The sequence below is a fragment of the Amblyomma mixtum genome, chromosome 5 (genome assembly GCF_055824585.1).
Source record: "Amblyomma mixtum isolate Tamu chromosome 5, ASM5582458v1, whole genome shotgun sequence".
In the NCBI taxonomy this organism is placed as follows: Eukaryota; Metazoa; Arthropoda; class Arachnida; order Ixodida; family Ixodidae; genus Amblyomma; species Amblyomma mixtum.
Genome location: NC_143016.1, coordinates 62669802 through 62692401, shown reverse-complemented (window position 1 = coordinate 62692401; position 22600 = coordinate 62669802). Strand labels below are relative to the sequence as shown.

The window sequence follows — 22600 nt, the reverse complement described above, 5'->3', positions numbered from 1 at the left end:
ACCTGCTTGAAGCGGGCTGCCTTCTAAAGTTACTTTAGTGTTCGCGAGAGTTGCGCACGCTAAGCTACAGTTGGATGCGAATCACGAACACAATGCTAGATGCCCCTCTAAGGAGGGCCTCCATCCAATGGAGCGGACTTTCATGACGCAGCGGTTAACCAGATTACGCCGGGGTTATTCCCTGTTCATCTGCTACCCGCTACGATTTTGTGTTAGCATGTTCAAGTGGATCGATCAGGAGAGGGCGGGGAAGCATCGGTCGACGCCATTGGCTGGAGGGGCTCGTTTGAAGGGCATCTGGGGCCTCGTTCTTGAGTTGTAGCCGACTATAGGAAAATAGCGTATACGTAATAAGAGCGTACGTTTATTTATTTATTTATTTATTTATAGATACTGCGATCTTGTACAGATCATAGCAGGGTGGGACAAAACAAAATACAAGCATATAAACACACACAAATTCACAACATTTACAGGCACTTTTCAAACAGAAGTAAAGAATTTTGATTAACAGTCTCGCTATTAAGTTTATTCCAATCAGTAATTGTCCTCGGAAAAAAAGAATATTTAAAGCAGTTATTTCGCGCGTTCAAAGGGGTGATTGTTAGTGCATGCCTTTGTCTCGTGTTATAACCTGAGGAGTAAGAAAAATAATTAGAGGTATCAACTTTATAATGTCCTTTTATAAGCTGGAAAAAAAACTTTAGTCGACAAACACGATTGCGCTCAGTGACGGGGGGTAACCCACTTCGCCTCACGAGCTCACTTACAGATTCACGGCCATATGAGTTAAAAACAAATCTAACCACTTTATGCTGTATTCGCTCTAATTTCTGAATGTTTGTTAACGTGAAAGGGTCCCAAATGATTACGGCATATTCTAGTAATGGACGGATGAGAGAATTGTAGGCCAATAGACGAACACTAGATGGGGATGACTTTAGGGAGCGCCTCAAGAAAAATAGCTTCCGCATTGAGTTTGCTACTACAGCGTCTATGTGTTTTGACCACGAAAGGTTGTTAGTAATCCATAGGCCCAAATATTTATACTCTGTCACTTCTAATAATGATATGCTGTTAGTACGTTGAGGGTTGATTTGAAATGGCGTTGAAGTGTGCTCGCCTTTAACGACGCTATCCCTTTTGTCCCTACGTCCATTTTGTGCTGCCACTGCTTTCCGCATTGTCAGAACGTCGCCCCTACACTCATCGCCGCTTTGGTAGCACTGCAAAAACTGCTGAGGTGGAGTTTAGCGGGGCGAACTAGCGTTCACGTTTGTTGGTCGCAAGTTTCTCTGCGAATGGTCTCGTTTAATCATCACGATATTTCCTGTATAAGGGGCTTATCTAGTCTTCTTATCTCTTTGAGGCGACTCTGATTTTGAGCGCTCAATTCTTCGCCCTTTAATTTTTATTTGCATACTCATCTTACCAGGGCAGATAATTGTGGAAAGGGCGAACCTCGTTCGTTATTCTCTTGCACTATCAGGTGAAGGCTCGTGTTTGCGGAAGGGCGGGATGGTGGTGGTGAAAAACATTTATAGTGCAATAAATATTTACAGAGAGGTGATTGGGGTAAGATTCCGAAGAAAAAGGAAGACGCGTGGTTCAAACCTGGGCACTGTTTGGTGCCTGTGTTTCGTCCCGTGGTTTTTTTTTTGGGTTCGAGTGTCGAAACAAGGCGCAGTCGCGTAAAGAAAGCGCTGCAAGTGAAGACATCCGTGGTTTTTCATTTTGCACCGTTTTTCGCCAGTGGAGTCAAGTAACTAGAGACACCGGTGGTAAACTAAATGGGAGAAGTGGATCAGCTTTCTCGCATTTAATTTCGCTTCTGGCTTATTTGATTTCGTTTTCTTACCGCTTCCTCTTCCTCTTTAAGCAAGCACTCGGCTCTGCTTTGTTTCTCAACCTTATACCCCTCTATGGGAGTGGAAACGGAGTAATCTGTCCTCTAGCACACTTTTCTGCATGGAGCGCGGGCTCATAATATTGCTCAGCCTGTTTCGTTTAGGTCCAGAATTTGCAAGAGAAATGGCGTTAGCCTCATTTCCCCCTCGGAATTATTTGTTTGTAGCGGTGTTATTTGTAATGACCGCGAGATCTCGCAAAGCGCTGCCAATCTCACCTTAGTGACGAGGCCAAAACAGGATGCCTGTAGTGTCCTGTTAACACTGTTTCGCTGTGAGCGCATCGACTCATAATTATACGACGGACCATGTGTTACGTTTCAAGTTTAATTGGAGTTATTAACGTCGGGTTGCGTCGTGCGGGCCTGGTTTATGTATTTCCGACAGTTTTGATCTCGTTCGCTAATGGCTTTTATTCGTTGGCCTTTTTCTTCACCCGGTGCACTAGCCTTTTGCTGTCGCTCCGAGATATGATACAGACGCGTTAATTGAGCCCGCTGAAGCCTCTCTTGGCCGCTAATGAGTTGTACCCCGGTACGTTGTATGAATCAGCTGTGCTCGCTGCGAGCCAGGCGCTTTGTTTAAGGTGTAGGAACTCTCATTTCCTTTGCGTCTATTCTAAATTATGGTGGCTCATGAAGCGAAAGTTTAATTAACCATGTTAGCCGAGAGAAATGATTTTTTTTTTTTTCTGCGTACATGGATTCTGTATTCAGAGAACACGTGACTTTGCTGCAGTTGAAAGCGCTGCACTAAGGGATAAAGAGAGAAGAAGAGAAGGGGAGAGAAAAAAGGGGGAGGGAAGGCAGATTTGTTAACTGGACACCTGTGTGGTCAATTTCTTTGCTCAAAGCTCAAATGGAGGGAATGGAAGGAGAAATTGGGAACGTCATGTGTAACGTGCATACCCGTATCGCAGCGCTGAAGTTGCCATGCTACGTTGAGCCTGCATACATTAACGCCGATGCGCTAAAAGCCCTTACGCAGATTTTTAACGTCATCAGTGAAATAGTACACGCCGCGCTTGCAGGGTCGCTTCTTTTTAACATGCGATGCAATGTTTTTCTTGGATTGACATACATTATGAAACTGTGTGTCAGGGAGAGCAGGCACATAGCCAGGATTTTTTTGTCAGCAGGGGCGCAAGGTAACTACTAGTAGCAGCGCGCGCGATACAGCGGTTCGTGGCCAACAACAGCACTGCCATTATAAATGTATTGATGAGGCCAGGGAAGGGGGGAGTGAGTCAGGGGTCACAGTACTCAACGCGCTTTTTTTTTTTTTCTTTAGCGTTGCTTGGCTGCGAATAAGCTGGCTTTCTGTCGCCCGAAAGTTACCCAGGCGATGTCGTGATGTCGCACCTGGCGTCGCCATCTTTCACCTTTTCTTCCGTGACTTCGGCATCTTCTCTACGTTGTATTCATTGCGCATCAGCCAAGACCCTCAGCCGTCAGCTCTGGGCGTTTTTAGTTTGCGCTCGGTCGTCATCCTGGTAGGCTGGGAGATCCAGTCGGGGCTGCGTTACTCTTTTCCACTCTTTTGTTTGTCCCGATAGCGAACGAACCGGGCACCCGCATCTGACTCCGTGCATTATTTAGTGATGTGCTTCCGGCCCAACTTCGATCGGCCAGCACTTTTCAGTGGTGGCGTACCAAGTGGTGGTACGCCACCACTGAAACGCCACCACAGTGGTACGCCACCACAGTGGTGGCGCAGATCAAGAAGTTGTGGCCTATTTATTTCGGAGTCTCTTACTTCCCTACCGGCCGCGGTGATTCAGTGGCTTTAACGTTCGGCTGCCGATCACAAGGTCGCGGGTTCGATCCTGGCCGCTGCGGCCTAAACGCAATGGGTACCAATGGGCTGTGCGATGTCATGCGCACGTTAAAACCACCCCAGGGTGTCTAAATTAATCCGGATCCCTACATTACGGCGTCGCCAACAGCCCATGTGCCGCTTCGGAACGTATTAAACCTAATGATTTACTACTTCTTACCGCGCTGTAGTTAGTGTGCACGAGCACTGCCTGCTTGTGTAGAAGCAGGCAGTTTCCTGTATTATAGTTGCTCGAATCCCTCCGCACTGTTAGTTTCTATATAAATGACGCGTTATGGAATATTTTTGGGGTGATGCTTTGGTTTGTCATACTTTGGAAACAGTACAGATCTTCGCCCAGTTATTTTTTTTTATATTGAAATGATTTCTGAAGAAGACGCTGTTCCACGCGTATGGGGAGCATGCATGGAATCAGTCCGCTACCAACCGTGCGGTGCTCGTTGGAGAACTGCAGGCTTTCCAAAAGTGATCTGCAATTTTGCACTGCGCGTGTTGTATCTCGCATCCCGGCGGTTCGGGCAGTTTAACTAAACCTGGCGTACCGCTTAACTTTAAACCGACGCAACGGGAGCCCAACGTGCGAAAAAAAAAGTGTGGGCATGTTCTGTGCCGTGTATCGTCCCTCGTCGGCCGTGCTATGAACGCTGGCACCTTCCCTCTTCGGACCCACAGGCACGCTGGGCCGGAGCCACGGGCGCCAGGGAGAACGCCAGGTTTTGAAGGGGCCTGGTAGCGTTGCTTGCCGGAGGCCGTAGAGAGAGAGAGAGAGTGAAGGGGAAGGACGCTTATCGCGACTGCACAGTCGCTGGGTCCCTCGGCATCATCGCCCCGCGCACCCCCTCTTCGTCTAGGGAGGCCTCGCGCTTTGAGCCGCGCACGGCGACCGCCGCGGGATTCCGCCGGCGTTTGCGCTACGTACTAGCGGTTCCTGTCGGGTCGCGCCCCCCTTCCTCCCTTGGCCGTCCCCGTTTTACGCGGCAGGGGAGCTAGGTGCGACGCCCATCCGCGCCGACAGCCGCCGAGCGCCGTTTTATAACTTCGCCTGGTTTCTGTTTTTCTTAAATCTTCGTGGCCTCGTTTCGAGCTTCCCATTTCGTGAACGTTGTTGCAGCTCCTTCTCCTTGGCGCTGCGTTATTGCTCGGGGGTGACTGCTATTGCGTTGCGCCGCGAATTTATGGGTCGAGGGCCCGCGGTGGTCTGACTGTTGTCTTCCTCTAGACGAGCCAGCTCCCGTTTCAAGAATGGCTTGTGCGTGGGAGCGCTGCATTGCTCCGGCGGCCGTTATGTCCGAGTTCTTGTTAGTAAAAAGAAAAAAAAAGATAAGTGAGGAGGAAAGTTATCGCTCATTTCTAGTTCTGATTTCGTCAACCTGAGGACACGCGCGGAAAATGTATTGAGCGTACGATTTCGAGTCAGATTTCAGAGCGGTAAATGAAGAGACTTTGACGGTATTTGTGATACCCTATTCCTAACACGAGCCACGAAAACTGAACAAGAGCGACAACATTTACGCTAACGCCGTAAGTGCGTATTCTCATCTTCCAAGATTTAGCTTCGCTTTTCACCGCCCGGATGTTCCGGAACTTTAGAAGTGGAGCGTTCTCTTGTGCAACGACATCATGGACTTTCATTCGGAGACCTCACCGGATGGTGATGTGTGTTGGTCCTTCTGTGTGCGGCGCGAAGAATGGCATACCGGTATTGCTGCACGGTTTCTTAGTGTCTTGACTGCGTTAGGAGTTCTTTCCTTCGCCTCCCGCTGGTATAGTCTAGTGCTCTTTCTTTCTCGCCGCTGTGTACTGCAGCTGACGAAACAAAAGGAGCGGTCACGTACCTTTTTCATTGAGCGACGCAGAAAAAAACTGCGGACCGAGGCAAGAGCAGCATAGCCCTGGCCTGGAACGAGCAAGGAATAAGGCGATGGAAGCGAGGGCTTTGCTGTACTGCACGCGTGCTTGTTTGTGAAGCGTAATCATGTGAGCTACTATTGGCTTACAGTGCGTCGTAACAATCACAGACTGAAGCGCGCGTCATTTCTTCCGTACGTCACGTGAAAGCCCTGCGGGGCAGTTGAACGTTAATCTGCAAATGCTACTGTACTGCACCACGGCCAAAGTCTAGTGCGCTGTACGCCGTTAAGCTTGCGCTCCGCAATGTTAGTATGTTGCGAAGCTCGACGCAGCAGAAACCTCCGGTATTATTAGAGATTTTTAGCGTACTGCGCAGACGTGCTGTAGCGTAGACATATACCGAAATACCGGACGTCTGATGTGTGCGCGTAGTGACAAGAGGACGCGCTGCCGAACCGCGAAGCTTCGAGTGCGCGTGCGCAACACGCCACTGATTATCCGATTTGTGTCTGAGTTAGTATACATCTCCGCTACGCTAAAGGTTTTGATTAACGGTCCATGTGGTGTTGAACTGGCATATACTTATGCGTGCAAAAATACTTATGCGTTCCGCAGACATCGGAGATACAGCGTGTGCACAGTTGCAAAGTGACTCCTCCGAGCCGCAAAAAATAAAAAAAAGTCGCTTTTACGCAGCATCGGTATTCAAACACGCGATGCTGGGGTATACGCTGCAAAAAAAAAAAAAAAAAATGAAAAATAAAAAAATAATGAAGTTCACCCACGGTACAGAATCTGTACCGAGCCTGTTCATGCGGAGAAGCTTTCATCTTTCTATGCCATAGCAGAGGCTTTGTCGCCGTCGCCGGCTGCGTGCAACTTTGGGCGCGCCACTCACGTCCGGCGAGTGCATTCGTCGTCTCGCCGCGCAAATTTCGAATGCGCTCGTATATTTCGACAGCTGTGCCGAATACAATATCGTGTCGATACGCCGCCAAGACGCGTATACGTGCACGGCCGGCTCACAACTCACTCTATCGTTTTATTAATACCGACGCTCCACCATTTTTATTTTTTTTTTATTTTTGGGGTGTATTTCCCGTTCGCGACCAGCCGGAGCGACAACGAAGCCAGGCCACCCTTTCCTGCGAGCACCTGCGGGAAAGGCCGAGGGGGGGAGGGGGGGGGGGGGTTGAAGAAGGATGAGAAAAGAATCAGAAAGAATCGCGGGAACAGAATTACTTGGAAACGCTTCGAAAACTCGGGCGTCTCGCATTTAAACCACGGACGCGAAGAGAGAGAGAGACTCCAGAAGGAAAGGCGAAGTGAAGGAATAAAAGTCTGGCCTCCCGTTTCTTCGTGGCGCTTGCGTTGGATAGGAGGAATGAACGAAGCTTCTTCCGGCCGCTGCATATCTGTGTATGCGCGCCATTTGCATAAGCAGATGCGTTGTAAGAATGCCATAAGCATATTTAATCTCGGCCGCTGTCGTTGTCGTCCAGTCTGCGACGGCCGCGCGAACCACGGAGACGAAGGGAGGAGAACGGGGCTCGAGCGTCCCTCGCTGCTTTTTTCCTCGCTACGGGCCGTGTGGATGCATATCCGACTTCGAGCGAGTCTTATTGGAAATTCGCGAATGCGCAGTCAGCGCGCGGCGAGTGAAGTGCGGGGACTTCCTTCGCGGAGTAAGGAATAGAACTGCGTGGCATTAAAGCTCGTCGTCGTCCCCCACTCAAACGCGGTTATTCGCTCATACTGCCTGCGCCATCTGGCAAATATTTGTTGACGTCAACTTCTTGCGAGGCGCGGAGGTAACGCGTTCTGGTTTACACCGCTGTACCGTCCTAATTGCACGCGAAGCTCCGGAGAAACTTCTTGCTTTTGTATGCTGTGGAAGTCGTTAAAGTGCCGTGTTTGCACGGGTCATCATTGCATAGGTGATATTGACGCGAACAAGCGCTTATTCGTGTCATACTTTCGTCCCGTCTTTGGTACGCTGTGAGCAAAAATGAACACGTAGTAAACTCGCCCAAATTTCTGCTTTACTGATGATCATTTAGCGTGCGTGGAGGGGTACGAATTTACTTATTTCCTGGTTAATGCCACTTAGCGCTCTGTTAGTTCTTTATTTTTTGTTTTAATAGTGGGTCAGAAGTGATCTGTCTTTTTTTATGATTTGAAAGCACTCCCGTGTGCGACTTTATTTGGCGAGCCTAGTTTCAGGGATCTTAATAATTATGTTCTATTTACCCCCCCCCCCCCCCCCCCCCCCCTTTTTTTTTTTGCCGGAAATATAAATGGCACTGGTTTGTTAGCTACGAACACTATCTTGAACGTCGTTTGACGCTTGAATTTTCTAATGCGCCTCCGTTTAGCGGCGCTCTGTGTTACTCTCCAAGTGGGAACATGTAGCCGGTGCGGAGTGCGAGCAGTGGCACGGCCGCTCAATGGAGAGCGCACTGGGTGCGCTTCCATTTAGTGGCCGTGGCAGTGGTATGCACTTGATCATCGTGTCCGTGCAGTGACCTGACCGCTTTGCGGGCCCTGCATGATCGCCACAACCGTGGTGTGGGCATGGTATGTCTTTACTTTTCGTCTTCGGCTGACGTTCGGGACGCCCCAGAAGAGAGCGCCGCGGCTAATAAGTAAACTGCGCGTGTGCGCGCCGCTTGCCCGTCCGTCCGTCGCCCCAGCGCAGCCGCGTGCCTCTGCGGCGACTCCGGGGCTCATCGCGCCACGTCGCGCGCCCAATAAACGTCGTGGCAGGTGCCACCCGCTGTCACGCGGCCGCCGCTGTCATCGGAGGCCTGTCGGCGCGCCGGGACGCGAGGAATGCGTCGCGCTTCGGGGATCAGCGCTCCTTCGGGGGGCGTACTTGGGTTACTCGATATAAGTCGCCGCGTGCGTTTTGACGCGCTGTCTTCGACGCTGCCGACTCCCCAAGGTCGGACGCCAGAAGGGCGGAGGAAATGCGAGCACGCACGCGGTTCGCGGCGTTAGCTATCGCTGCGCCGGCATAATATCAGAATTCAATTTCAAGTCAATTATAAGTCAATTATAATGGGGTGGAGCGCATATGGCAAGTTCTCGCAGATCAGGAATGGAAGTTTACCAATATCACTCAAGAGAAAAGTATACAACAGCTGTATCTTAACGGTACTCACATATGGGGCAGAAACGTGGAGGCTAACAAAGAGGGTTCAGCTTAAGTTACGGACAATGCAGCGAGGTACGGAAAGAAAAATGATAGGTGTAACGTTAAGAGATCCGAAGAGGGCGGAGTGGGTGAGGGAACAAACCCTGGTTAATGACATCTTAGTTGAAATCAAGAGGAAGAAATGGGCTTGCTTGGGCAGGGCATGTAATGCGAAGGCAAGATAAGTGTAACGAAATGGATTCCAAGAGAAGGCAAGCGTAGCAGGGGGCGGCAGAAAGTTAGGTGGGCGGATGAGATAAAGAAGTTTGCGGGGATACAGTGGCCGCGACTGACAAAGGACAGGGTTAATTGGAGAGACATGGGAGAGGCCTTTGCCCTGCAGTGGGTGTTGTCAGGCTGATGATGATGATGAATTCGTTGTTTTCTTTTCTTTTTAATGCCATAAAAACGCTCATCTGGGAAAAAAAAAAATGTGTCGTCGGTCATAAAATTCCTCCGTTGGCTGGACAGGCATCAACAGCTCCTAATACTATCGCGTTGCCACCACATAATGTAGTTAGATCTCCCTGTGACTTTTTTCCCCGTTCTTTTCGTTTTTTTTTTCTGAATGATTTCTTGGTGTTGTTTCAAGTTTTAAGTTTCAAGTTTATTTTATTTACAGCATAGATGTGGGTAGGTTTGGGTAAAAAGCGATCGCCGATCACTTGAGGGACCCCCGGACCCCCTTTACATGGCATACAGCAGGAAATATGAGTATTTTGTTACAGATTGCAAACATCGGAAGATCGGTCAACACTGACTAAGCTTTTTGCGCAGACAGAGATATACATACAAAATATTTTATACATCAACTAAAAAAACATACTTAACAACGTTTTGCTGCTTATGTAAAGGCAGCTTTAATTTCGCGCAAGCTGCTTTTTGAAATATGAACTTTCATAGATTGTAATCGGTTTAATAAGGGTGGCATATTGTAACGTAACATCTGATTCCCGTAGTTGGGGCGGCAAAAAGGAATAAACCATTTTTCTGTATTGCGCAGGGTATCAGCAGGTACAGTTTGAGTGAGGCAGATCAAGTCTAGAAACCATCGATTATTATATTGTAGAGATTTTTTTGTATCTGATTGCTAAGTAATATTAGTACAAGCTATGAACTGGGAAAATCTGTTAGTGTGAAAGTAAGTGATCGGTAGGGGCATGGTAGTCAACATTGGCAATGTAACGGACAGCTTTCTTTTATAGCATGTAAATTTTATGCATATTTTTTTTCTGTTGTAGTTCCCCACACCAAAAAACAAGTTTTTTTTGGCTGTGTTTTTAATTAGAGGCTGTTTTTGGTTCTGTTGTAGTGCCCCACACCAAAAAAACAGTAGCTTTTTTTTTTTTTTTTGCTGTGTTTTTAGTTAGAGGCTGTTTTTCGATGGACGCGAAACCCAAAAGGGGCCCATGTGCTGTGCGATGTCAGCGCACGTTGAAGATCCCCAGGGGGTCTAAATTAATTCGAGGTCCTTCACAACTGCGTCTCTCATAGCCCTTATGTCGCTTCGCGTCGTTGTACCCTGCAATTTGCGTTTTTTAATTCTCAATTACTCCTGTACTCACAAATTCAGCCATTCCACCGCTCACATCTGCGCTCACAAACCCACTTACTCACTTACCCCTCCCCCCCTCTCTCTCTTTGTTACTGCCTGGAGCGCCGCCACGCCTTGCTCCGAGTTCAAAGGTTTGAAAACGGTCTTGATGTCATGGCGGACTTGAGTCCGGCCTAATTTCAGCCGCTGTGATTGAACGTTTGCCTAACTTATTTAATTTTTGTTTGCCTTGTTGTTGTTGTGTGACCTGTATACACCTATTTACTTAGTGCAGTGAGTCATTGCAGCCTTTTATTTTCCAAGCCCTGGCCTCATCTGCGCGTGCGTTTTTCCTTCGCTTGGAGATTGCGCTTTCGCGGAATTTCCGGAGAGATTGAAGACATGCAATACAGGAGGGTTAAGCGGGCATAATGGCCGGTTGACGACCCTGCGCACGAGGAGGGTATTAAAGTAAGTTGGGGAGTCAAGAGGGAGGAAAAGTGAAGTTTCATGCGGCGTGACCATGGGGCTCTTCTCCCCTGAGCGCTTTGATGAAAGTGAAGTGAGGAGTGACGGACAGGCGAACTTAGTCGTAGAAGACTGAGCGGCGACGTGCTTCGCGCCTCGGACTATTTTTTTTTCTTTTTTGCCGAGTCGCGGCTTTGATCTTCTATATTTCAAAGTCACCCGGAGCCGAAGTTTTCTCCTTTGTTCCTTCATCATCCTGTCAACGGCGTTTTATGAAGTGCGAAGAATTCGAGGCGACCTGTGATCGATGGAAGGGAGGTTGAATTTCGGCACGCGCCGTCGATTCGCCGTACTTCTACTATATTAATTGTCAGCTTACACGCGCATTTGAAGGTTTGCACAGCTCTCGACCTTCAGTTAACCGTTTCATATCCGGTGTCATGAACGGCCTGTGCAGTTGTACTGGTACGCACCGTGTTTGCTGGCATCGACGTCACTGACGAAATGACTAAGTAGCGACCGTCGGAAGCTCGTTACATTGGTGGTCGCCGACGTGCTTCGTGCAAAATAATCTGAGCGGAATTTTTTAGTTTTTCTTTCGTTACCAGTTGTGGCAGCCTCGTTCATGAACATTTCCGGTTAGAGGCGCTTTATTCTGGCGTTTTAATGCTAGGCTGCGGGACTTATCGCATGTCGAGATCACTGATCGATGAGAAGAAGTGAGGGAGGGGCGGTATGTTAAATGACCGGAACGGCTGATCGGTGGACGTGATCGACGGGTCCCTTGCCTACCCCCGGTAATGGCGGACAGTTAGGTAGAGAATATCGACAGGGCGAAGTACGTCCTCGTAGGGCGATGGCGTAGATGCATGGGGTACGCGTCATACTGTCAGGCTGGGTTTTATTGTTAGGCGTTGTCTGCCGGGGTAACGGCAGTGTAGTCGGGCGGGGCAGCACTGTAAGCTGTGCTTGTGCTCCGCGCGCGAAAACTGAAAATGTTTGCAAACACTTGCACGGCACTGGCTAGGGGATACAAAGAACAGCGTACTCGCTCTTTATGCGGCATCGACGCAAATAATGCACCCGTAGAAGTTAAGTATTCAAGGTTACTTCGCGACGGAATTGATGGACTTCGAAGTAGTGCAGTACAAAAACAACTCGTGGTAATAAACTCGTAGCGCCCTCTATTAGCGCTCTTCCTGACTAAGCCTTGGAGCAGTAGTCCTGTGTGTATCTCTGTGTCCGCGGTTTCAGTTTCCAACACTTAGAAGCTGTCGCGGCAGCCAGCGCATGTGTTCTATTCCCGTGTGAGGTAGAAAATCCTTGTTGTTAGGGGACAGCGAGCTTTGCATAACTCTTCGGGTGTAAAGGGCGACGTGATTGGCTCAACACTTCGCCCGCTGTCTGACCTGGCCCGGGTGGCTCAGTGGTCACCATGTTTGGCTGCTGTAGACGGGCTCGCTAGGATCTATTACCAGCCAGAGCGGACGTATATCGAAAGACACAAGGTGCGAATACGTCCGTGTTGAGTCATATGTCAGTGCACGTTGGTGAACTCCACAGTTATATATACGGAGACCGTGAAATGATTGTTCCCGAGTGTTTCAACTGCAGAGCCCGGGTACATCGGGAACAGGAGAGCACTACGAACACTAATAGCTGCCCATTTTCTGCTGCTACAGCTGTACCGCGCGTCTCGGGCTTTTGCTGCGGCGACAGCGTCGCTCGATGAGCGCTTTGTGTATGCACTCGTATGCGCGGCCACTGTTCGACCTGCGGCGGCGTACATGTGTGCAGGCGAGGAGGTTGCCAATGGCCGCCGCCGCCTTCTCGGGTGGCACGGCTAGGCACGGCGTGGCGTGCCTGCCGGCGTCGCGGTCGGCTCGCGTGTCCTGGCCATATTGTGCACGCGGCACTGCTCTACACCCCCTCCCTCTCTTCTTTCCCCACTCCGTCAGCCGCTGCTGTCCGTCACGTATCGATCATTCTCGCGGGTCGCGGGCGTAGGCGATCAAGAAGCCCTGAGCGCGAAACGTATTGTTCAGGAGCGGCTTTGTGCGGCACCGAATGCTGCCCTGTTCTAGTGCTAGAGCTGTTTCTCACTACTACTTCAGCAGTTGAGACCATTTTTTCTTCCCCTTGCGATAAGAACGATTGACTGGCACTTGTACCGCGTATGGTGGGAAGTCGCGGCTTAAACCTGTCCTCCAAAAGAACGCTTGAATCGACCAAGGGAGCGGCAGGTGTTCTCTCTGTGCAGGGGTCATTTGTTTTTTGGGAGGAATACTGTGTGTAGCAGTGAAGTTACCAACTTGCCGCGCACATTTTACGTTTGCCGGCTCCCTGATTTCCAAGGACCCCTTTTTTAGCGAAGATAGGTAGTTGCTCTCGTCGACCTGAAGACGATTCTGACTGGACATCGGCGAAGCTTGGCGGTTTTCCAACCATGAATGGCGTGAGGCTGTCCTGGGCTCGCCGTTCGTTTTACTTGGTAAGGAAGCGGCGAGGCGTGTATGTCAGCGCAGAGTATCGCCTCCACTCTGCTATGCGTAATGTAGTTGTTTGCCGAACAAGTATTTGTCTTTTCTCAACAACACTTTCATCCGCTTGTTGCTCTTGACATTGTGTACTTTGAGCTTTTTTGTCCGGAAGTCTGTGAGTTGGATCTCACATGTGGTTTCTTTGTCTTTTTGCTTGCTTGCAGGTAAGCACAGATTTTACATTCTCCCTGCACGATGTTGGGGCCGTTCCTGGTTGGTGTTGCCGGCAACGTGGACTCTTCGTAACATAATCTACCGCCGAACTCATCGGTATCGTTCTGTCTTCCTCGTTGCACGTGAGTTTTACAGTGTTATGCGGTCTTCGCCAGTTCACGGGACTCATGAAGCACAACGCGAGAACTCTACCATTAGGTTTCGAAGTCTCTCTCGGGTTCGGTTATTACCTTCGCACCTTTTTTTTATTTAATTGGACCGCTAAATTTGTTGTCAGAGCTTATCTGGTTGGACAAGGTGATTAACGGCATCTTCGCCGCGGGAATAGAAAGGGCAACAGGCTGCATGCGTAGAGAAATTAATGTTAGCTTCGAAGTATCTTGTTCTTTTAGATGTTGCGAACTAGCGTTGCAGAAGATGCAAATCAATACCATTAGTGCCTACAGTAGCGCGTCCAGTGAGGCGCATTGCCGATTTCTAGATTTTTAGCGCCTCCAGAGATATTTTTGCGTCTAGTGAAACAGTCATACAGGAGTCAAGACAATTACCGCCGTCACTGGTCCAGCAGCACCTCTGGAGCACACTTGGGTGGAAATCGCGGCCAGATTTTCGCTATTATTGCTTTCTTTTTTCTCTGTGTTCCGGTCGCATTGTGTCAGGAATGTGCAACAGAGAGAGTGAAATTAAACTGGAGCATTTCCCCCCCCCCCCCCCCTTTTGGGGCCTTATCTACAGTGACGTGAAGTAACATTGTTCTCCCGTCTTTGGCTGTGTGCAGCTTTTGAAAGCGGCTCTCATTCCGCATAGGCATTGCCGACAGCTCTGTTTGGGGCACACGTATGTGTGAGTTGACAGTAGCGCAACTACTGTGCGAGTGCCTTTTGTTGAGCTCTGAGAGACATGCTTAACCTCGGGCGGGCGGCAAAAATTTTCCCACTGTGGGCGCAGCAATCGGTGGCCCTCAAGACATCTTGCTCGTGCGACAGGCTAATTTGATAGCAAGCATGTCCTTGCTCCTCACCCCCCCCCCCCCCCCCCCCCCCCAAATATATTCCTATTACATCCCTTCTGCTAACCTTCCTGCCTTCCCTCCTCACTCCGTTTCGTTGAGAGTGGTTGTGTAGCTTCGGCGGTGTGTAGCGTCGGCGGGGTTGGTATGTAGCTTGGCGTTTACCGCTGTTGCAAACAATACAGGCAGATCAGAAAAGTTAGATCAGTGTAGCTTCTATGGGGGCTGTTAGTGCGCCAGCGGTGACCCTGCTTTGCCTCGGCTATCGGCACTCGCCCTTCCGGTCATGTTCAAGGTGATTGTTTTGGAGTAAATTTTCATTATAGAAATGCCTAGTGAAGTAGTTGTTTTAGTCTTTTTTTTTTCTTTTTCATTATTTTAATGCCCCGGCTCTGTTAGGGAGAGCCTGCCGTGCCCAGATGCTGCTGCGATTGTTCTACTGCCGAACTAAAAAAGTATTACAAAGCAAGACGGCGGGACAGACGACTACAAGGGAGGCACACAAAACGACAGGACCGGCGTCACTAGCTACTGAATTTTATTTTGCATGGAACCAGCCTTTGTATAGGCCAACCGAGCCGCATCATACTTGCGAGCACCCATATAGCGCAAGCTCATGGATCCAATCTGTGCAGTACATCGGATGAACATACCATACAAAAATACGAGAACAGAACATCGTAGCAACTTTTTATGTGGCCCTCCTGGAGGAAAGAAAGCACAGAAAACAACGGTAAGAAAAATAACAAAAAAAAAACTAACTGCACTACACCAGCATAGGAAGCAAAACAAGCATGACCAGGGAAACCATTGAACGGAAAAAAAGACAACAACAACCGCGGAAGGAGTTGAGCAACAAAAAAAAAAAAGGGAAAGAGGTGAGAAGTGTTCAGACCAAAGTCTGTGTCAAAGACACAAAAAATAAGAAGTGTGAATAACGCAAACCCTTTGAGAACAGAGAATACGAAAACAGTAACAGCGTAAGGAGTGATATCATATGACCAATAAGAGACGCGGAAATCAGTGAACAAAAAAGTGTTAACACCATAGTCGCGTGTAAGGCCTAAAAACGAAATGAAATCCGCAAGAACAACACTACGTCGTCAAAAAAAAAAAAAAATGCGTCTGAACGCGAAAGGGAAGCGCGAAAAACGACAGAACCAAGAACCACCTAAGTCCCCCAGAAATCATTGTAGAAAAGAGACCCCCTCATTACTAAGCGTAATGGTCAGCTTTCTAACGCATCTTCTGCCTTCGTTATTAATGTAATGTTCCTCCACAATCCCCCCTGAATCCCGTCCTTTCCACTCCGCTTGAAAACAGTTTTTTCGAACACAGGACGACAGTATCTGCACACTTTGCCGTGGTCCACTAGGAAGCGTTCTTCATTGTTGCGTAGATTTCGGCAGTGTTTACTAGCGTGCGCATTGAAACTACGACCTGTCTGTCGAATGTAAAAGAGCCCGCAGCTTAAATGAATTTGGTAAATAACACGCGTCCTACACAGGATGAACTTTTTTCGGTGTTTCATTGTACAAGCCGGTTGTTTTTCTTGGTTGTTCATGGCACAGAGCTTAGAAAGCTTGCAAGGAGCTGAGGACACGATCTGAACTTTATGGCTGCTTCCTAATCTCTTAATGTTGTGCTAAACATTGTGGATATACGGTATTACAGCCACACGGTTGTGGGAAACCGTATCTTTGATAACAGGGAGTTTCTCAAATTTCTGCAGCAAGGTTTCGCCCACAGAAGATATCATACATGGCGGGTATCCTCCTTCTTTTAGGCGCTAAACTTGAGCGCTTAAACTTGGCGCGACCATATGAGGGCGATATTTGTTCAAAGCCACTTGGAGGGAATCCGAAGCAATCGCTCGCTTCACGAGCTTTGAATGGGCGCTGTCAGATGACAGTAATCCTTTCTTTGAACGCGGATTATACGCCCAGCATAGGCCTTCTTTGTAAAATCGCAGCCTAATATCTAAGAACTGGAGTTCCCCAATAGTTGGGACCTCTTTGGTGAAACTGAGACCCTGGCTGTGGTATCTGAACACAGCTGTGGTTTTTGACTGCAACGTCTAGCTCTTGCTCAGAAATTTCATTTAGATTTCTTGGTTATTCTAAATAACTTCTGAGCATGAGCTAGACGCTGATGTCGCGAGGACGACGTCCGTGTTCACAAACCGCAGTCGGGGTCTGAGTTTCATCAAAGAGGTCCCAACTAGTGGGGAACTCCAATTCTTGGACAGGCTGCATGCGGTTTCCTAAAGAAGGCCTGTGCTGGATGTATAATCCGCGTTCAAAGAAAGGATTGCTGCCATTTCACAGCGCTCATTCAAAGCTCGTGAAGCGAGCGATTGCTTCTAATTCCCTGCAAGCGGCTTCGAACAAATCTTGCTTCCGATATGGTGCCGCCAAGTTTTAGCGCTCCGGGTTCGGTTACGCACAACAATGTGTGTAATACCGTATATCCACAAGGTTTCGCACAACATTAAGAGATTAGCCAGAAGACATAGCGTTCAGGTCATGTTCTGAGCACCTTGCAAGATTTCTAAACTTGGTGCCATGAACAACCGAGATAAACAACCAGCTTGTACAATGAAATACCAAAACAAAGTTCACCCAGTGTAAGTCTCGTGTTGTTTACAAGACTCCTCTAAGCTCCGGGCTCTTTTACATTGGGCAGACAGGTCGTTACTTCAGTGAGCGCGGTATCGATCACTGCCGAAATCTACGCAATAATGAAGGCAGCTTCCCAGTGGACCACTGCAAAGTGTGCAGAAATTGTCGTCCGGTGTTCGAAAAAACTGTTTTCTTCAGGAAGAGGAGGACACATATGAGCGGGAGACTGTGGAGGCCTGTTATATTAAGAAAGGCAGGAAATACTTTAGCATGCCGTCGATTACGCTTAATAATGAGGTCTCTTTTCTAGAAGGATTTCTGTAGCGCTTCACCGGCCGACCTCTCCACCTTTCCCTCATTAAAATTCCTTTCTCTCTCTCTCTGTAGCGCTTAGGTGGTTCTTGGTTCTGTCATTTTTCGTTCTTCTCTTTGGGATTCGCATGAATTTTTAATTTTTTTTTTGACGATGTAGCGTTGTTCGTGCGGATTTCATTTCGTTTTAGGCCTTTGTTGCGACTCTGGTGTTAACACTCCTTTTTTCACTATTGCATTGGAGCAACCTAGTTGCACTGTCTGCGCTATGTGCGTTTGCTTTTCATATCATAGAGGGGTGCTACTAGGACCGGTCTTGGGGCACTTAGGTGAATACCAGCCAGCCTGGCTACGAACTCAGTGTAACGCGGTGGCTGTCTGTCGCTTAAAATAGAATCATGCGAAGCTTCACTTTTTAGTAGAAGCTTGCTGGCAGGTGATCATTTGGCGCGTTGACTTTGCCACTCTCCTCAAAATTCACTATTTTCTCGCTTATGTAGTAATTGTTTTGACTGTGAGATGTAGTTGGTGTACCTCAATGGTCGGCTGCAGAAGTCGTTGCGGCTTGGGCCTTTCAAGTCCGCACAGGGATTGTCATATGGCTTCATTTTTTGAACATCATACAGGGCTTATTTTCACAAAGATGCGTATCTAGAAGGGATTTTTTTTATCTGTAAACTGTTATTTCTGTGCAGAATGTTTTGAGTTCTTTCAACTACTGCCGCTGTGCCCATATTGTGAGGCAGTTTTTCTTTCTGACCTTGGTTTAGGTGTGAAGATATCTTCTTATCCTTCCTCGGCTTCTTCGTTTACTTTTATTGGTTTATTTTGAGCGATTTTATTATTGTTGTTCTAGGTCGAGGTTATTTGTCTTCTTCCTTCTCCTTTTATTTATTTTTAACGCCTCGATCCGCGGAAATATCCACCGCCGCCGCCTTGCTTCGATGGTGCAATTCACTTGTTCCGTCACGTACCACTCGTAATTGCCCGAGCTTCTCAAAAACATGCATACATGTATAACCAGCCGCCGCCGCGTCTGGGGAACCCGCCTTTTTAATGCCCGTCGTTCGCATCGCTCCCGGCAGTGGCCGATCTCTTTCGTCTTTCCGATTTACGTTTCGTGCCCCTCTCGTCCGTGTATCGCACGTCGAGAATCCGCAGCCGCGAATCAGACAGGTTCGTAGTTTCGCAGAGAGCAAAGTGTGCGCGCGTGCCCCGGTCGCTCGACGTGCGTGCACCGTAGTACACGGGCTCTGACAGGGACGGAAGAAGGGAAAAGGGGGGGGGGGGGGTCACGAGCCACCGCCGGCGGCGGTTTTATGTCTCCCCGGCTGCCGGGATGCGCAACCGACGCAGTTCGCCGTGGTGGTAGGATCGAAACGACGGGCTCTCTCTTCCCTCGGATGTGTGTACGTCCCCCCCTCCCTCCCTCCCTCCCTCCCTGTTTCGTGATGTGTCCCCCCTGACGCCTCTGCTTGCCGGGGGTGCCGGCACCGCTGCCATCGTTGGTCGCAATGTAACGACTTGGATCTTGTGTAATGGCGGCGGCCAGACCGTTTGTTTTCGTTTTTTTTTAATCTTTTTTTTTTCTGTTCGCTCGTTGCCTCGGGGTTTCTGGCGCTTTTGGATATGCAGAGAGGGAGGCTTGGAAGGGGGACGACGAGGATAAGCGTGACTCTACTTCGAAATGGTCGCTGCTGCGGCTGCGGGTTCAAGCCGCGCTGTGAGGCTCGGGGCCAAAGCGAACTGACGCTGTATTTTTGTTTTCTTATCAAGGAAGAAAGTAGTTGCTATTGAAAGCGAACAGAAACATCGCTTTGCCGATTAGCCCTCCCGGACGCTGGTGTGCGTGCAAGCGCGGTTGCCGCTGAGTGTTCGTCTCGTCTAGCGTTGGTTGCGTCGACGAGATTCCTGCTCGCGTCACGCTTGTCTTCGTTTATTTGTTTTTTATTCACCCTCTCCTCGGTGTAAGCCGTGGCGGCTGGTCTATCGAACGGTGGTAGTTTTAGCGTTCGACGTGCTTGACATGGAGAGAGCGGATTGCGGTATTGCACGGTCTCGTACCGCATGACGCGCAGGTGTAACCTACGACTTTGACGTGGCAACCGTCCGGACGGGTGGCCTTAGAGGCCCGCGCCTCGTAAATTGCGCTAGGCTTGCTTTGCTTCCCCGCGTCCCTAGTATGATATTTTTGAGTCTTCCACGTGGTTTATTTCTCACTCACTGGTTTGATGCAAATCCACTCAGTTGGACCCTGAATTACCCCGTTACTAGACGTAAGCGTGTTTTCATGGGGTGATATTTTTGAACAGTTGCACATCATGCTGCGAAACAGTTATCTGTCGTCGAGCAGATGGCGATACTACTCTTTACTACTACAGACATTTAACAAGCGTAGCGGAGGGCGGCAGAGACTAGGGCGGGTGGGCGAGATTCGGTAGTTAGCGGGATGAAGGCGGCTGCAGCTGGCACAGGACAGAATTGTTTGGACGTTATGTGGAGAGGCCTTTTTCCTGCAGTGGGTGGGGTTAGGTTCGTGGCGTTGGTGATGTTCGTCAAGCGGCGTATGCACGCGTCCAGTGAATGCTGTCGTTGTGTGTGCGTGTGTCCGAAGCAGGAGCAGTAGCGGGGCTGGGGCTGTGAACAGAGTTGTCATGCGGCCCCTGAGTACTTAGTGGGCAAAGGGGGAGATAGTGCGCACGCCCTATAGCACTCGCACCCGTTACGCTGTTCAGTATATAACCCCCTGCCGCACATTTTGTACAGTGAGCACAGCAGGCGATACATGCCAACTTGCTCCCTCCCTCTCCCCTCCCCCTCTTTCTCTTTACGGAGCTCCTTCTCGTCACTTGAAGTCATCTTCTTCTACCACTTTCTGACGAAAAGAAACGAGGAAAGGCTGCAGTAGCAAGATGACGCGGTGCGGATTAGAAGTTGGTGTAGAGAATACCTCATCGTCCAATTACTGTCGAAGAAGACAGTAATTGGAAGTCTGCGACGCTGCCTTGTGGGTGACGTAGGGAGTAGCGGGCCTATGTAGGGAGTTGAAACTCCCTTTATTCCTTTCTCTTTTTTTTCTCATCTTGACTCCTTGCAGCTTATGCTCAGCCTTAGTCGTGTCGATAGGCGGAGTACATTCATGAACTCCGCGAATGGATTTTCTATACAGGCAACCACGCATTGCCTGAAATTATTGGCTTCATCAAAGATGTACGTTATTGTTTCTCTCTTAAATTCAGGGCATGTCAGTGCCCTCTTTTCTCTTTGTAACTCCGATCGCTGTCTCCTTCCAGCGCAGTAAACGATACTGCCGTCCCACCGCGAAGAGTGTACCTCTTTCCTGCGGCTTTCGCATGCCTCGCAGAAGTATTGGAAAGAGGATCCTGGCGAGCATGGAGGAGAAGGAAAGCGGCGTCCAAACTTTTGCGTCGCTGACGGGGGCCGGCCAGGCACTCGCGCCCGTACTCTCGCACCCGTTGCGAGATCGCCGTAAAGTGCACGACGCGATGGGGCCCCCATTGGCGAGACATTTATTAGAACTGATCGGGTGCTTGCGAGTACGGTTTATCGCGCGGCCGCACGAGTCCCGCCTGCGCCGCCGACTGTACTGTTGCCCGATAACTTTTCCCCTCGGCGAAATTGCGCCAGTGTGTCGACTCTCCCCCGCTGCGACGAGGCCCCGTGGCCGCCTGGCGTGGTGTAAAGTTGGCGGCGGAACTCTCCGCAATAAGTTCCGAAGGCCGCGCGCGGCGACTTTTCAGCCCCGCTGTTTTTATGCGGGGCCTCGGTAGTCACGTAGTGAGTGTCCGGATGAGATGCGGAGGTGGGTTGTGCGAGCACGGGGTAGCGTAGGCGTAGAAAGCCGATCTGCTCTGCATGGCCCGCGATGAGGCCGTCGACGGCCTGTTCATGGGTTTGACTTGGCTTATGGGGCTCGTTGCTGTGGCGTGTAAGGTACTAGACAATGTTAACTTCCTCACATTGATCAACTTTGGTTTTTTAACTGGAATTTCTTCTTTAAAAGAATTGAATCGATCGAGGCATTGGGTTGGGACCGGCCTTTCTTGAAAGCCAGGCTCCCTGGTATGGAAAGTCACTGCGCCCATTCCTCCTGTTTAAGCTCTGTCTTTCCGTGGCTTACGCGTGGGCTGAAATTCCCTAATTCTGCTGACGCCAAACGAAGCTCATTTCCGTGGACTACCAGCTTAAGCGCTTCTGGGCAGCGGCTGTATCGAACGGGGCCGGCCCTGTCGTGTCTGTGATTGGACCTCTCTTTCAGCACATTTTCTTAGAACGCTCGGCGGGCTGTCGGAGCGGCGGGCTGTCGGAGCTGATTTACACCGCTTGTACTTCGTCGTTAAGTCGCCGACGTGAAGAACAAAAAGAAGGTACAACTGGAAAGCTAGGCCTGGGGTGTTTCAGTGACACCGCGATGCCACCTATGCGCGTTTGATTTCATAGTATAACCACGACAGTGCGCATCGCGTACTATCTCTTTCGAGATGACGAGATAACAGCGGTTAAGAAACGAGCCTTGATGCCTTGCTGATAATTAAATGGATACTGTAAAATGTGCTCCGATGGAAGCGTGCACGCGTGGTCAAAGGACGGTATAGAGACCGCCGTGCCCTTACTGCTCTTTTCAACCATATTGAGTTTAGTTTGTGCGGTTTAACATCCCAAAGCGGCTCAGGCTATGGGGGACGCCGTAGTGGAGGGTGCCGGATAATTTCCACTTCTTTAACGTGCACTGACATCGCTTACTGCACGGGCCTTTAGCATTTCTCCTCCATCCAAATGCGACCGCCGCGGCCGGGATCGAGCCCGCATCCTTCGGGTAAGCAGCAGTGCGCAACAACCACTGAACTACAGCGGCAGCTCGGTTTGGTATTTGTATTCTTCCAGTTCACGCTGACGCCTAGCTTCACAATTCGTATTGTTTCGAATTTGGCAGCCTCTCTTGAACAGATGCTGTTAGGCATGCGGGCCATAAGTCCATTACTATAATGACGCCTTTTTAGGCTGCGGAACATCGAGAGAAGTGAAAGGCCGCTACACATCTTAAGGCAAATGGGGCAGATTGTGCTGAATGATTTCCTCTTCTCTTTTTTTTTGTTTTCATCCTGACCTCTCGCTCAGTCCGAGATGGCTG

General features: G+C 49.5%; 1 protein-coding gene across 12 annotated transcripts in view; it reads left to right on the top strand.

Moving 5' to 3' along the window:
- dlg1 (MAGUK family member discs large 1) overlaps nucleotides 1-22600 on the top strand; it is a 559794-nt gene that overhangs the window by 251718 nt on the left and 285476 nt on the right. The window contains exon 1 of one of the 12 annotated variants that reach the window (XM_089544720.1): nucleotides 13078-13283. The exons of the other annotated variants lie outside the window; for them this stretch is intronic. Within the exon in view, the coding sequence (XP_089400846.1) occupies nucleotides 13239-13283 (45 nt within the window). The 5' untranslated portion in view covers nucleotides 13078-13238. Of the gene's footprint in view, nucleotides 1-13077; nucleotides 13284-22600 lie in introns of those variants that run through there. 12 annotated transcript variants of the gene reach the window in all.